The sequence below is a fragment of the Aureococcus anophagefferens genome, assembly GCF_000186865.1.
Source record: "Aureococcus anophagefferens unplaced genomic scaffold AURANscaffold_56, whole genome shotgun sequence".
Taxonomy (NCBI): Eukaryota; class Pelagophyceae; order Pelagomonadales; family Pelagomonadaceae; genus Aureococcus; species Aureococcus anophagefferens.
This window is the reverse complement of record NW_008705609.1, coordinates 87,935-104,697: the sequence shown is the minus strand read 5'-3', so window position 1 is coordinate 104,697 and position 16,763 is coordinate 87,935. Positions and strand designations below refer to the sequence as shown.

The 16,763-nt window shown below is 47.8% G+C and overlaps 1 protein-coding gene across 1 annotated transcript in view; it reads left to right on the top strand.

Annotated features, from left to right (window-relative positions):
- Positions 1-829: 829 nt before the first annotated feature.
- AURANDRAFT_67931 (hypothetical protein) overlaps positions 830-16,763 on the top strand; it is a gene marked incomplete at both ends in the record, with an annotated part of 16,943 nt that continues 1,009 nt past the window's right edge. The window contains 11 exons of the mRNA XM_009043515.1: positions 830-832; positions 1,262-1,278; positions 3,408-3,435; positions 5,182-5,191; positions 5,257-5,282; positions 5,369-5,426; positions 6,941-6,950; positions 8,581-8,624; positions 8,891-8,982; positions 12,982-13,060; positions 13,389-13,438. Coding sequence (XP_009041763.1) covers positions 830-832; positions 1,262-1,278; positions 3,408-3,435; positions 5,182-5,191; positions 5,257-5,282; positions 5,369-5,426; positions 6,941-6,950; positions 8,581-8,624; positions 8,891-8,982; positions 12,982-13,060; positions 13,389-13,438 — 417 coding nt within the window. The remainder of the gene's footprint in view (positions 833-1,261; positions 1,279-3,407; positions 3,436-5,181; positions 5,192-5,256; positions 5,283-5,368; positions 5,427-6,940; positions 6,951-8,580; positions 8,625-8,890; positions 8,983-12,981; positions 13,061-13,388; positions 13,439-16,763) is intronic.

The window sequence follows — 16,763 nt, the reverse complement described above, 5'->3', positions numbered from 1 at the left end:
CCGTCGACAGACGCCGGCGAGTGCCGTCTCCTGGTTGTCGGAGGCACCGTTTTCGGAGAGTGGTTTAGTACCTCAGCCAAGGAAACTCTGAAGGTAGCACCCTAAGGAGATTGCGCTATCGCTATAGCGCCTGCGCTATTTGGGATGATAAGCGTAGAATTTATATTAACAATATATCATTTGCGCATATCAGAGCAAACGCTACAATTGAAGCAAAAAATATTGGGTAGTAAGTGTCGGATTTTAGTATGGGTAACACACTGGTCTGAAGAATGGCGACTATCGAGGTCAGAACGCGAGTGTGATTAAGAAAACCAAAGTGCGCTTGGCGATGAGCCAGCCACCTAGCGAGCCTACATGCCGCTCCTTGGGCTATGCTACCCTAACTCGGGACTATGCTATCCTCCCTATGCTGGGACGTTCATATTGGCCTATGCTGGCTATGCTAATTCTGCCTTATACTGGCTATGCTCATGCCATCTTAACGAACTAATCCTTACAAAACTTGGCACCGTATCCAAGTGGTCCTGGCGTATCCCTGCCACGGTGGGCGCGTCGTCACGGTGCGGCGCTGAGGGGGCGAGCAGGAGGGATCTCGGCTTCTGCGTGTTCCCCCGCGACACGGACTGAAGTTAGGCCTCCGACCCCGAGTTCCAACGGCAAAGTGCTCTCATTTTCTCCCCCCATCAGGCAGAACATGCCCAACGCGTCAGTGATCGTTGGACCACCATGCTCAGAGAGGTTCCCCCAACGTTCCCCCAACCGGGGAGTTTTACCTGACTTGCAGTCAGGCATTTTCGCGCTACGGAGAGCGTTTGGCGCATAGGAGATGGTAAGTTTTGTAAGGATTAGTTCGAAAAGATACTATGCTGGTGCTTTAAACTAGCATACTCGGGCTATCCCCCCTATGCTGGGACGTTCATACTGGCCTATGCTGGCTATGCTAAGTCTGCCTTATACTGGCTATGCTCGTGCTATACTATGCTGGTGCTTCATACTAGCATACTCGGATTCTAACACGGTATATCCTTTTTCTTTTTCGTATCTACTGGTAAAGTTTGTGTTGTGGCTCGGTGATCCGTTCGGTTTGCAGGTTTTCCGATAGACGCGTTGCGTTGTCTTGGATGATGATTGTCCCTATGTCCTGTCCATGTCTTGGCTGGACGTCTCCACTATATGAATCCTGACTGCGACAGCTTCATGGATCCGTCTTCATATCGCGAAAAAAAATTGACTAAAATCGTTGTCCTATCTTTTCTAGGTAGCTAGGGCGGTGGGGTAGGCCCTAACCGGACTCCGAGTCATCCTAACTGCCCCCTATCAAACAACAATACTTCACCTCTGGAGCAACAGATGCCAGCGAACACAAGACAGCTATTCGTTCCGGATGTGTAGGAGGAAGAACATTTTATTGACTCTAGGCTTGCATCTGTGTGCGGTCTATGCGCATGAGGACTCGCTCCTTGAAGTCGACTTTTGTCAGTATTATTATCGAAACCCTGCTTCAAGTGAACCGCGATACCCAGATTGCTCCGATGTCAAAGCCAAGGTCGTTTCCAATGAGACACGGACGCTGCCGACGCTTGAGCTCGGGGAGCCTGGAGCCAAAGCACTTTTTTTCATCCATGGATGGCCAGACAACGCTGCGATGTGGGCTGCACAATTTGCACATTTTTGTTTCAATGGTTCATTTTACTGTGTGGCTGTGACTTTGGCCAATTTTCACCCTGACTTTCCTGATGCAGATCCTGATAAGGAGTTGAAAATTACCCAGCAACTCATTGAAATCCACCAGACGATGCTAGAGGCTCATCTTGTGGACCCAACACTTGTTGTCCATGACTGGGGCTCTGTAATCGGGTATGAGATGCTTCATCGTTATCCTGCAGTTGCCAGGCAAATCATATCGTTTGATGTTGGCAGTACAGTCTCTTCCGAAAGTTGGAAACTTAACTTGACTTACCAAGAACAAAATCGAGAGGCGTGGCAACAGAAAAACGACAGCAAGAGTGTTGGTTCAGCAATTTACTGGGAGGCACCAGCACCGCTCAGAGCCACATGGAGGACTTCTTGGCCTTACGAATATAATTTATCTTACCGAGGCTTCATTCAACATCCGTATCCACCTGCAAGTGTCCCACTCCTCTTCCTTTGGGGGAACATGACCCGAGGCGAGCCGCGCCAAGCTAATACCATTTTTTTCGGTCCGCATTGGCTCGACTTTGTGCGCTCTACCCCGCACGGCCGAGTTGTCGAAGTAGACTCCGACCACTGGATGCATGTTAAGTCACCTAGATTCGTCAATAATGCGATTAGTGCTTGGCTCAATGGATACTAAACTGCTACTTTGCAATAATGTGAAGTTACAAAAGCCGTCAGGTTTTGATCCACATTAGTCCAACTTGGACTTCATTGGAGGCAACTTGCTATGGTTGTCTACGAGGCACGTGCTGCGCCTTTCTGGCCTTGCACGCCGCTCCGGGGATTCCCGAACTTGCCTGCACGAATTCCTCAACTTCCCAAGGTTATCGCAGGAAACCTGCGTACAAGCTCCTGGAAGCCTGTGTGCTTGCCCTAAACGGTCAGAAGCCCGTCACTGATAAGCACCGAAGGAAGTCCGGGGATATATTGAAGTAGCATAATCAAGCATCTTATCTTAAGGGAATTTACCACCGGTAAAGCCTCCACTGGCAAAAGGTAACATCGCGCAGTAAAAAGAAAGAACATTTTGTCAAGACCTTTCTGATAAAAGATGTTCTCTTTATCCATAAGCAATTCTTCCGTGCGATAACCGCCTTACATCAGTAGAGCCACCGTAAGCATGTAGCGTATATCTACTCATTATTACTGCGCCAATTCCCCGGGGCCTCTGTGTCGCTTCGCTGCAGCTTCCAGCTGCTGTATCAGCGCGACCCTCCCCAATGCGATATTTATTTTGGCGCCCGTACTGGCGATCAGGGAATATACTTCACCTGTAGCCTCTCCCACTCTTCGTCTTCTGTCTCTCGCCAGCAGGTAGTCGACGCAATGAATGCAAGGCCGCGGAGCGCGCGCCTTGCACCCGGGGGAGAAATCCTATTTGAGGATGCTATGAACTACCTGCGTTCACATGTCAGGGCAACTCTTTGTCATAGCCATAGCCGTTTTCACACTGGCGATCCGTACTTAAACAAGAAGAAGGGTACTACAGGTTATCTCACATCTGGTCCGGCACCCACCATCACCAGTGACATGAATGTAATCATTGATGTCACTCACAGGCATGAAAGCCCTAACGCGCCTGTCCATAGATATTTCACCACAGTGGAGGCTGCCAGGGCATCATCGTTTACTCCCGATTGTCTACAACGCCTACAGTCGATGGATGAAGAGACTGCCAGGAAAATGATTTCAAATGCAATTCCTAGGTTTATGCTCACAGCAGTGTACCTCACCGTATGTACACACATACTCGGAGGTGACATGTCAACACACAGTCTGTCCGCTTTCCTACATATACATGCTCGACCACTGATGTGTTTGGGTGCTCATACTGAACTATCTTCTTCTGACGTAAGGGATAACATCTCAGACAGCAGGAAACACCGCAAGAAGAAGCATGCACCCAAAGCGCCTACTTCAGGATGGCGCCCATGTCCATCCCCAACGTCTAAGGAATATGCCGATTCCAAGTTCGCAGTGGACCTTTACCACAAGACAACACACAGATCCTGGCAACAGATAGAAAGCGACATTGAAGCAGGCACCACACTAGGTTTCGATCTAAAACCAGGCGACAGCCGAATGATGAGTCCCTGTGCAGACTGTGAAGCAAACCAGAGTCAAATCCGAATTCCCAAACACAGTGACAGGTGGCATGAAAATGAAACCAATCATCTACCTATCCAAACCAAACTTGATAGACCAATTTTCATCTCCTTTCCTAAAAGGTGTAGACATTAGGTCTGACTTGCTGAAAAGCATACAGGACAAGTTTCCAGACTCCAAGCTGGGAATCCGATTGCTCAGATCCCTGTATGGCCTTAAACAGGCACCTATGTTATGGAATAAACTTTTGAATTCAGTCTTACTAGAAGCTGGCTTCATTCGCAGCAAGAATGATACCAGTCTCTACATACATCATCATGAAGGTAAATGGGTTGCGTGTGCCGTATTTGTTGATGACATCTTGGTGACGGGGACTGACGTCAGCAAAATAGCGGAGCTGCGGAAACTGTTCCAAGAGAAATTCAAAGGAGAGCATCAATGGGATGAGAACATTAACTCCTTCCTGGGCATGGATATCTCGTATACTGACGGTGTACTCTCTATGAACGTCAAGGCCAAGATTGATGACTTGTTTAAGAAGTATCCTTTCCTAGCTAGCAGCAATCGTTGGTCTCAATCAACCTCTTCATCTGAAATCGACAACCCTCCGAGTTTAGATGATGACGAACTGTCGGACTATCAACTGCAGCTGAAGGAAAACTTCGCTAGCATAGTGGGATCCTGCATCTACTTCTCCATCACCTGCAGGCCTGATCTCTCCACCATTGTGTCCAAAGCATGCAAAGGCATGCATGGGCCAAAGAAAATTCACATACTTTATTTACAGGCCATGATTCAATACCTTAAGGAGCACAGGGACCTCAGTCTTGTGTATCGCAAGAATAGCAAAGCCATTAGTCATATTGGTTCCCTGGCCGCTGCCTTTCCGGAAATGAATGATGTCCCTAGTAGCCCAGTAGTGGGTTTCTCTGATGCCGATTGGCTGCCCAAGGCCTCAGATGGAGAGCAAATGAAAAGCACCTCCGGACACTGTTTCTATGTATTTGGTAGTTTAGTGCAGTGGAACTCAAAGCGTCAAACTATTACGGCAGCCAGTACAATGCAAGCCGAGCTGATTGCCGCGTCCTCGGCCGCTGACAGTGCCGTGTGGTATCATACTCTACAGTGCGATTTTCCATTTTTATTCGGTTTGAGCCAAGATATTCCAGCTATCCCTATCATGATTGACAATAAAGCTGCATTAAGCGTCGCAAACCATCCTGAATCCTCACCCAGAACAAGGCATATCTGTCTGAGAGAATTCCGTATAAGAGATATGCACGAGGCCAAGCAGGTACGGCCATACTGGTGCCCTGGCACCCATAATGTTGCAGACGTATTTACGAAGTTAGTACATAAAACATTGTTTCATAGATACTTGGATGTAATGGGAATGGAAGGTTCAAATCGATTGCATTCAGACTACCCATCACTACAGGGGACACACAGGTCCTTTATGTCAGAAGGACTGCTTAGTGAGTGGGTGGTGTCTCACAATTCACACATCGACGAGGACATAATATTTGAGTTGCGGAAGTCACTAGACTTCGAGTCCCCTCAGGCTGTGTACACCTGGGACTACTGGAATGCCTCGAGCGGTCAATTGCCTGACAATTATTGTAAAAATTTTGTATCATTACATTCCACTTCATTTTTGAATCCGCAGGAGTACAATCTCTGTGGCGATGGTCCTGTAAACACAAACATCCTCGAACACCATGGCTCTGACAACTCTTCCCCGTCCTCTCGTGCTAAGTTGAGTGTTGCTAAATTGCTTTACAAGCAGGGAATGGCAAAGAGAGCTACCAGGCTGGTGCAGGATCACCACCGCCGTGGACTGTCACCACCTGTTCCTTCCTGTCAGACTATAGTTGATGTAGACCCTTCGTTTGCAACACCTAACGCCCCATCTGCAGACTGGTCGCGCCTGTCTCGTGTAGTAGAATTGTTAGCTTGCGGTGCAATCTTATATCATGTCCTATATGCTTGAAGGCTCTGGTACAAAAATGCTCTACATGGATCTTCATTATTGGCTTACGATCCAGGGGGAGTAGAGAGATAGAGAGTTTTGTATCTAGAAAGTTAGGATAGTTTACTAGCTTCCTAACGTCGCTATGACGTCAGTCAAACTACTATCCAGCAGGTGCACTGTCCGGCGACTGTGCAACCTCGCTGAGCCTGGTGCTACCTGGCACGTCGCTGTGACGCTAACCAGACAGACACCACAGACACAGAAGAGCGCTATGCACTCTGTGCCTGCTTGGCAGTCACTCCTTCAGTTCGCTGTCTATAAGACTCGAAACTGGATTAGAATGAATTAAGGAAGGGAAGGGAAAACTAGCAGGATACGCAGTAGGAGCGCAGTGGGGTAAGGTGCACTGCAACATCAAGATGCAGTTCACTGTTCACTGAAGATGAAGATAGAAATCTCTCTATCTCTCTACTCCCCCTGGATTGAAACTCCGTGTAAATCCCAAATGATAGTGGACTTCAGCTTCATCATGAATGGAGTCAATTAAGCGAATGAAGTAGATGGGAATCGAGTATCTGCTAAGTACACGTTCTTCAGAAGACCTTCCTTGATATGTGTGAGTTAAAAGATTGATACACTCAACCAGTGTGATTACTTTGGGGATTGCTCATGACCCAAAGAAATACTATGCTCAACATGACACATTCGATACAAGTAGCCAAGGAAGCGTACTTATGATCGGTTAGTACAAACGGTGAGGTTATGTTAGATGTAGGTTGACAGTATGGAACGGGTGGAGAGAGTCCACGCCTGCGATGATCTTGCACCAATCTAGTAGCTCTTCTAGCCATCTCTTGTCTATAGAGAGTCCGGGCAACAGTCAGTTTGGACTTCACTGAAGCGCTGGGTCCGTCTTGATTCTCATTGCTTGGTTGAGGATTCAGAAGTGAGACAGAGTGATGGACTAGTAAGTTTTCTGCAAACCATCCAGAGTCTGCGCCGGCATTATATTGTGTCCATAGGGCGGTGGCTACTTGTGAGTCAAAGCTGTGGGACGTCATCCACTTGTAAATACTTTTCTCTTCATCTGGGTCGACCTTTTCGCAGATGCATTCCTTAACGATGTCGTCTTCGTATTGGGGTGCTAGTAATGCATTTAAGGCTGGAAAAGGTGAGTGTATAAGGTTTGAGCCAGTCATCCCCATGACTGCGAGGAATCTGTGGTACAGAAGTTTAGGTAAAATTTTTGTAAACATGTCGGCCACGTTATGGGTGCCGGGGCACCAATATGGTCTAATTTGACCTGCTTCGTGAAAATCCCTGATGCGGAATTCTCTGAGACAGATATGTCTTGTTCTAGGAGACGATTCAGGGTGGTTCGCTACACTAAGGGCAGCTTTGTTATCAATGAGTAATGGCACTGCTTGCGCCTCTTGAATACCAAAGAGGATTGGGAAGTCCACTTGCAGAGTGTAGTACCAGACTCCACTATCCGCTCCACTTGAGGCAGCTATGAGTTCGGCTTGCATTGTGCTCCCTGCAGTGATTGTCTGACGTTTGGAAGACCATTGTACTAAGTTTCCAAAACAATAGAAACAGAGACCTGAAGTACTCTTCATTGACTCTCCATCCTGAGCCTTAGGGAGCCAGTCGGCATCAGAGAAGCCTACCACTGGGCTGGAAGGCAAATGGGTAAGTTCGGGATAGGTTTCGCTCAAAGCGAATAGTAGTGAAGCACCACTCCCCTGCTTGGTGTAAGTAAGTGCCAGGTCACGGTGTCCTTTCAGATACCGAATTAGCATCTGTAAGTACAGTATGTGCACCTTCTTGGGTCCATGCATTCCCTTGCACGCTTTGGACGTAATAGTAGAAATATCAGGTCTGCACGTGATGGACAGATAGATGCATGAGCCAACAATTCTGGGAAAGTATTCTTTCAGCAGTTCTTGGTACTTCGTCAGTTTGTCATCGTCTGGCTCTGGTAGGTCGTCCAGGAGCGCGGAGTGCGGTGAATTTTGAGAGCGGCTATCTAGCTTAGTGTCTCCTAAGAATGGGAATTTGTCAAACATGTCATCGATCTTGGCTTTGACGTCCATGGTTAGGATTCCTGTCATGATGTCATAGTAGACTGCCATTCCTAGGAATGAGTTGATGTTCTCATCCCATTGATGTTCTCCACGGAACTTGGCCTTGAACAAAGCCTTGAGCTCAGTGATCTTGCGAGTGTCGGTGCCGGTAACAAGGATGTCATCGACGAACACTGCGCACGCGACCCACTTTCCTTGAGACTCGTAGACGTAGAGACTCGTGTCATTCTTACTTCTGACAAACTTGGCCTCAAGAAGTACTGAGTTGAGTTTCTTGTTCCAGAGCATTGGTGCCTGTTTTAATCCATAGAGTGATCTAAGTAGTCTTATGCCCAGTTTGGAGTTCGGGAACTGCTCCTGCACTTTGTTGATCAGGTCTGCTCGAATGTCAACTCCTTTCGGGAAGTTGATGTAGATAGGTCTATCCAGGGTAGTCTGTATGAATGCCTGAGCAATGTCGCTGTGATGTATTGGTAGTCCATGGTGAACCGCCAAGGCCATGAGAGTGCGTGCTGTCGTCATGGATGATGCTGGACTGTAAGTAGCATAGAAATCCAATCCTATTGTGGCGAGGAAGCCGCGCACTACACACCTTGCCTTGTACTTGTCGAAGGAGCCATCTCCCTTTCGCTTGATCTTAAGCACAATCTTGGTGCTGATTGGAGAACGTTCTTCAGGGATTACCTCCAAACTGAAGCACTCGTTCCTGCACAGGTCAGCGAATTCCTTCATGATGGCCTTTAGATATTCCCTCTTATGTTCTAGAGGCTCTGACTTAAGTTCTAGAATGGACTCTTCATCCAGCACGATGTCGTCTTCTTTGATCGTTACACCCTGACTGGTTGTTTCCTTTTCTATTACCATCTGTAGTGCTATTAGAACCTGGGAATGGTTGTCAAGGCAGTAATTTAGGACCTTTTCAACATTCTCCTCGTGTTCTTCACTGAAATGACTGGAGAACAGGTGATCAAGTGAGTCACCTGACTGGGTGACAATAGTGGGATAATTCCCTATCAAGTCGTAGACGCCTACCAGGGCTACATCCCACAATTGGTGAGCAGAGTCTGCCGCGGCGAGAATAGATTCCGCTCTGTCCCAGGCTTGGGAGGACTGAAGGTCAGTTGAGCTGAGGAACGCGGTGTCAAGGTTGCTATGTCCGTCTATCATGCTGTTCATCCAAAACTTACCTTGAACGTCTGGGTGACCTACCTCGACTGTCTTGTTCCTCACTTCATACAGGAGTTGGCTTCTGGTGCCTCCTAGTTCTACATATTCCTTTGGAGTTAAGGCTCGATCAATATTGTTGGGCGAGTTACATTTGATGAAACGCCTTGGTCGATCCTTTGTGCGCCTAAGTGTGCAACGATCATTTACATTTAAAATAGCTTGTAGCATCCTTTCTGCAATGATTTCTTCCTTCGGACATGGTATGTCAGCGATATGTTCGACCATGAGATCGGACAATTGTTGGGATGCTTCCATCATGCCTAGTAGTTGAAACTTGTCGCGGTACCCTGGGACACACTGGGTGGTAATCCGCCGCGCAGCCTCAGAGTAATCATTGGTGGGGCATCCTGCGCTGGTGAAGAAGGAGACGTAAGTGTCATTAGGAGTGTGCTCGTCTGGTTGCATGTCCTGCACCTGAGTGATGGTAACAGATTCAGCTGGAGCTTCGGATGTTGCTTCTGATCCATCTGGATTTGCGAAATGCCAGACTGCTTTTGGATCTGACGATGGTCCGAATTGTTTCTCTCTAAGGTCAAACTGTCTGTCTTCCTTTGTTTCTGGATCCCATCTTATAACTCGGATATCGCTGGCCTGGACTGTAGCTCCTGGAGTAGAATCAGAGAGCTGAGGCTTGGTTTTTCCTCTCATGATTTTGAATGGGGGAGTTCCCATCCATTCGCCATCTTTGCTTCTAATGCGTATTAGGTCGCCTACTTTGGGTTTCCTGAACTTTTGGGGACCGACCTTGGGACTAGAAGATGTGAATGGAGGTTCCTGAGTAGTGGAGGAAGGAGATGGTATCACTGTTGGTGAGTCTGGCCACAAGTCTCTTGGTGAGCCTCTGTCCGTGGATACTCGCCTTAGGAGACCAGACAGTTGGTCGTTTATATCACGATCGAGTTGAGACATAGGTGAATATGGATCCTTGTCACTAGCGTCTCGTAGCACAAGTTCTCTGCTAGACTGTGGTGTGGTTGTGAGTATCGGTGTAGAGGGAACGTTGCTCCTGGAGTCTTGTAGTACCAGCTGTCCGTCAGGTTCGGGAGGAGGTGTCGAAGGAACCGGTGTAGCCTGCCTTTGAGATGTGGCGGCTGGCTTTGGTTGTTCCTTGCGGCTATCGCTGCCTGGTACCAAGACGACGTTAGGCTTAGAGCTGGGGATTGTCCTGTCCGGTTCTTTGGGTATGAACGGGTTTGCCTGGTTTGGGTCTGTCATTTGAGACTTCAGGTATATCTGGTTTTGTTTAGACAGGCTTGTTGGTCTGAAGTTTGTTGTGGTGACGGGTTTCCCATTTGTTACGAGCATCAGAACTGACAGGGACGTGCTCTTTAGTTCAGAAAACCGTTCATGGTGATAGTTTGCAGGGTGCAAGTAAATAGCTGGAGTGGTCTTTAACTTTGACTTGTTCATGATGTCTCTGTCCTCTCCTCTTCCTGTAGTCTTAAGTTTAGACACATTGTTCACAAAGTCTACCTTGCATCCGAATGGGTACAGTGGTAGGTCCCTAAGTACCTTTCCACCAGACTCACTGCACAGTTGCCGAGGGGTTGTCCTGATTCCATATTTTCGCAGTATGGAGGAACTGGAACTTTGGTTTAACGAGCATGCCATGTGTCTGAATGCTTCTGGAAGGAACTGTTCTGGTACAATTGGCTTTCCAAGCACGTTCAATCCAGCCAGCTGCTGTATCCGTACCACCGCCCCATTACGAAGGATCTTTATATAGTTCTCGGCGTAATTGTAGTTATGTAAATACGGGGGTAATGGTTCGATCTCGATGTTTAACCGCAGCTTCATCTGTAAGACTTTGTCACCATCCTTGAACGTTGAGAATGAGTCTGTGACTAGTAGCTTGAGTGTTATACCGTACTCAAGCTTTATCTGGTTGTAGACCTGAACGATGGCGTTGATGAAGTGATCGGCGTTAAGTCTCTTCATGCCTATGTCTATTACCAGACCGCTTCTTATGCAAACGCATACCAGTATGTAGGTGAATCCGTCTAGCATCGATTTGACAGGGCTGTCCCATATGTCTATCATGAGAGCCTGCAACGGCGTATATCCCATTTCATTTTCATGCCAAGATGGGCTGTGATGAATGACTGGGATTTGACCCTTGTTGGCCTCACAGATGGGGCACGGTGACATCATTCGAGTGTCTCCTGGTTGCAAACCTAGTGACTCATTGATGAGGATGTCATTCTCGATCAGTTCCCAGCTTCTGTGTGTGATAGTGTGATACCAATCAACTTTTAGCTTAGCCTGAGCGTATTCCTCACTTGTAGGGTGAGGACACTTCCTCCATAGAGCCTTTGAGGGTTTTAGTGTGTACTTCCGCTTGGGATCCAATGTGGTTGCGTCCAATACTGCGGTGTCTAACGCTGTGTCCTTGTTGTCTGAGTTCTGCCTTGCTAAGCCAGTGATGTGCTTGTGTGCGCACATGTAGACGGCTATGAGAGTGAATCGGGGAATGGCATTACCTAGTAGCTTATACGCTTCAGCTTCGTCCAGGGATTCAAGCCTGCTCTCCGCGTCTGGAGTGAGACTTGTGGCTCTGGATCCCTCCTTTATTGTCATGTATCTGTGCACATGTTTGTACTCGGGAGACTCTGGACTGCACCTACTCGACACATCGATAAGCATGTTGAAATCCGATGTGATAGTGGGGGCAGGCCCTGAGATCCTGTAGGCTGTCGTGCCTTTCCTGTTCCGTAGTTCAGGGTCATTTGTTTTGAACCTGCCGTAGGAGTGGCAAAGTGTGGCTCTTATCTTTGACCGAAGTGCATTTCTGGTATCTACATATCTCACTCCCCCTGATGCCAAAATGCATGAGCCTGGCGAGGCAACGTTGAGGAAAGCCACAACGTCTGCCGGGCGAGGCCCGGGAGGAGAAGCCTTTGGCACGCAGCTAAAGTACATGAAGCGACCATCACGCTCTGTCCCAAAGTACACATCACCTTGTGCGGGGCGCAGGAATGTGACTTTGATCTCAAACATGGTTTCATGTCTCTGCCTATGTCGCATTTCGCGTGCCAGCAGAGTGAACACAAACGCTAGTGACGGGTTCTTAAGACCTTGATACCTGTACGGTTGAGGTCCATGGCAACCAACCGTTATTGTCTTCCGCACTATCGTCGCTGGAGACAGCTCTTTGTGCTTCTTGGCGAACACCCACGCAAGCAACACACAGGCAAGAGCATTTTCGTGAGGGAGAATGCTGAGCATGTTGGTCTTTGATGTTTTCCATGCGTTAAAGAGAGTTTGAACGAGATCGGGAGCATGTTGCACAGGAGTGTCAAACACATACAGGCTTTCAGGAATGGTATCCTCATCCTGCAATATTTGACTCAGTCCTTTCGGGAAGCAGGACATACCACTGTCCTTGCACACGTCAAACGATTTGATGGGGCTTGTACTCGCAAGTGCGAACCATCTGAATCTCGATTGGAGATCGCCAAGGGTGCAGCAGTCAACCTGATCAGTCTCAACAAAGTAGTTCATCGCCCTGAACTCTTTTATAACAGCGTCGTGTTCCTGGTAGTAGTCGACTCTTGTTGGGGTCATCTCATTAAGCACGTGTTTGGGTCTGACCAAACTGATAAACTTCATTTGTTCCTCCGCGAAGAGATCTCCTGAGGGGTGATAGTTCCCACCGTTTTCGTCGCGCAACTGAGTGTTTTTATAGCAAGGGAATGAGCACACTAGTAGATCGAACTCCACTATGTTCAGTTTGTCCTGTTCAATGTCCTCGTTAACCTTGCGTATGTCATTCAGTGCTTGTGCATTTGGAAAGGTTTCCTTAGCATGTTCAAAGTTCTTCCCTACCTCGATGAATGAGACGATTTTGACGGGCATATCCTTGAACCCGTCTGTGCCTTCAGTGCACAGGCCTGGACCGATAAGACAAACGCGGACTATTGTTTGCTCTTTGCTAAGTTCAGCGACTGCATCGCGATCTTGTCCATCGGTAGGTGCAGGATCTGGCGCCTTAGCAATGCCTTTATCTGAGCGCGGTTCCTCTGGCTGATCGTCTGCCTGTTGTCCGATTGCACCCATGCATAGCAGTGCTGAACTTCCTGCTCTTGCAAGGACCTGGCAGTATTTGAGTACATGCCTTTCCTGTTGAAGAGCTGTTCTGGGTATTTCAACGCCTGTCTTTAGATCGATTAGGCGATTAAAGTCATTAGGACTCGAGGTCGGAATGGTTTTGAGTCCGTTCCTTTGTCTTCGTATCCTTACCCAATTAGTTAACCCTTTCATTCTGGATGGGTTTGAGACATCAGTTATCGATACAGATTTTAGTTTCGGTACGTCCCTGTACATGAATCTGGTGTCCTTCTGGAACGTGAGTGTCCAGTTGGCCTGCTCGTAACTGTCCATCCCCATCAGTTGGAGGCCTTGATAGAACTTTGGCACAACAAACCACTGAATAGCTTGTACTATACCTGTTCCTTGGTTGGCCTCGTCAACCAGACAACTTAGTCCAATGCCTGAATGTGTGGCATGGGTAGTCGTGCTTCCCATTTTTACCAATCGAGGTGGTTTCAGTTCTTTGATTGTGGAGGGTATTAGTTGACTGGTGTCTTGTGTAAATGGTGCTGTCGCGCCTGAGTCTAAAATTAAGAGGCAACGCACCTTGTTCCTATACCAGCCTTGGCTGGTGAAGTCTGTGTTTTGAGTATTGAGGGCTTCTAGTTTGAGACACAATTCAGTAGAGATAAGCAGACATGTGTCTTTTGGTTCACCTGTCGGGGAGCTTAATTCGACTCCTCCCCTGGTTGAAAATCCTGACTGGGCTCGACAGCTACTCGACTGAAGAACGCTTGGTCAGACTCCTCGGTAAGGTTCTTCTTTGCAAATACACAGAGTGTTTCATCATCAAGGAAGTTGGAGCATTCATTAGACAGCGTGAAGTTGAGGCGTTCGGTAAGTTCCTCCCTTAGGTTCGCAGCAAGCACCTTAGAGGTGGCTGACAGACAAGCGGCCATTGCCTCATACTTTCCACTTTGGAACTTCTTACTTAGTGCTTCGTGACTGATTTGGTTGATTTGGTCAAGGTACTTTAAGATGATATCTGAATTCATTCCCTTTAGCTTTTCTTTGGCCTTTCCATATGTCATTGTCCTTATACTTTTGAGAGATTTGTCATATAGGAGTAGGAGTTGATCTTTGGAAATGGATGGCGCTGGTTTTCCTGCGCCGAGAGCACCTGGTGTACCTGGTTTTGCCAGAACGGCACGCGGACCTGGTGGAGGTCTTGTTGCCCTTTCCCCAGATCGTCTGCGATTGTAATCACGGTTAGCTCTATTTATATTGGTGCCGCCTCGGAGTATTCTATCCTCGTATGTTGATGGCGCCTGTGGAACAGCACCGGGCTTGTAGGGCTGTCCGTAAGCTGCCACATCAGTATCCGAATCTGTGGAATAGGGATCTGGTGATAGATCGTCCTCTCCTAAATGAGCCTGGTCTGCCTGAGGCAGGTACTGTGCTAGTGCTGGTTCATAATTTGCAGGAACAGCTCCAGGACTGTATTCAACATCATTCGCCTGTTCTTTTATGTGCTTTACATACACGTCCCAAGATTTCATCCTAAGATGCAGGGTCTCAACATGGTAATCCTTGGAGGACAGTGTGTTGACGGTGTTCATGTAGGAGCTGTAGTTGCGTAGAACCTTTTGTGCTTCTAGCATGCGGCTTAGAAATTGACCGTATTCTCTGGAAGCTTGGGTCAATAGTGTAGTAACATTTTGGGCTGTGAACTGTCTTTTGTGGAAATTGATTGCCCTAGCGTGCAGCATATCAATATGTTTCTCTCTGTCAAAATCAGGTCCCATCTTGTCTTGCAGGATATTGACTATCCGTTCCAGAGCGGTTACCCAATGCAGTACGCAGCCGCCTGACAGAATATCATAGTCGAGACTTAGAAGTTGATTCATGAGGTCTTCCAGTTCCTTGTCAGTGCCGACAGCATTAGCGCCTATAATTACTTTCTGCATCCACTGAAATACGCCATTTGAGACTTCTTCCTGTCCGAGATGTTTTTCCAGTAGCTCGTACTGGAGGTTAGTTGAGCTCAGTCTATCCATGCTCCCCCTATAAAAAATAAGAGTTAGTCTACTAGCTCTGACTGCGTTTTCCAAATGGAGTTCCTGAGTCATGAATCGAGATGAGTTCGGATTCTTGTTCGGATCCTTCCAGTCTGGGCACGAGTACTTTGGAATCACTGACTCATCCTCAAGAGGGATTGTCTCCTTGAGGATTTCTTTCATCCTGGCTTGTAGCGTATCAAAAGCTGTTCTCCCAAAGAGAATTGCCTGAGTGCCTATGTAGACGTAGCTGTAGCCTCTTCCACCATGTGTACTTATGTCTCTTTCTCCATCATAGATTGAAACTATCTTCTTGGCTTCTTGCTGATATCTATGAAAGTAATCTGCACCATAAATGTACTCTTCCCATGGTTTCTCAATGTCCGCTAGTCGGGAGAAGTTGATATTTTGCTGTTTGAACTTAGACAGTTGCAGCTCAGGGTTTATACCTACCTTGAAGTAATGTCCCTCCTCTATAGCAGCGTGTATGTGTGAGGTACGGTCACTTAGTAGTAGATGCTGAGGAAACTTGGGCGCCTGTCCATAGAACTCGTTTGTTGAAAGTTCGGGTCCGTGACTTCTTGGAAGCTGCTGTTGACCTGATGCTAGCGTGACGAGCCTAGGTTCTATCTGTGCTAATACTGTTTTGACTATGTCCTCTGTGTCAACTGACTCTCCCTTTATTTTCAAGGCTTTGCCTCTAATGTCACTTAGTACGGTCTTCTGTTTTGCTTCAAGTATCTGCAAGTGTGTCTTTTGTGCAGCGTCCCTCTTCAGGTCAGCACTCTCTATGTCATCCACATGGTCGTGAAACTTGGCTGTGAGGCTGTTAAGACCGTCACTAAGGTTGTGCACCTGTTCCTTAAGATTGGCTGCTTCTTGCTTTATGATACCGAAGTCTGGGAGTGACCTATGAAACTCATCCCTGAGACCATTCTTTACGCTCTCCAGTGATTCTGCTATACTGGCTTTGAAGCTTGTCTCAAATCGTTCAAGCGCAGATGTAACTGTGTCATCCAGCTGTTCTCTGAGCTCCTTCTGAGTGACATTTCGTCTGTCCTCAGCTTCCGCCGCTTCCGCGACTAGCTTTGCAACGCGTCTCTCGGCGGCCTCTTTCTCGCCACTTTCGGACGTCATCTCTCCCCCTCAAAGCAAGCGCGGAGGCGAAAGCGAAGAGAAAAGAGCGCGAAGCGGGTAAAGAGAAGAGAAAAGAATGAAGCGAGGCTTCACAGGAGGCCGAGCGTCGGCCCACACCTAGAAAGTTAGGATAGTTTACTAGCTTCCTAACGTCGCTATGACGTCAGTCAAACTACTATCCAGCAGGTGCACTGTCCGGCGACTGTGCAACCTCGCTGAGCCTGGTGCTACCTGGCACGTCGCTGTGACGCTAACCAGACAGACACCACAGACACAGAAGAGCGCTATGCACTCTGTGCCTGCTTGGCAGTCACTCCTTCAGTTCGCTGTCTATAAGACTTGAAACTGGATTAGAATGAATTAAGGAAGGGAAGGGAAAACTAGCAGGATACGCAGTAGGAGCGCAGTGGGGTAAGGTGCACTGCAACATCAAGATGCAGTTCACTG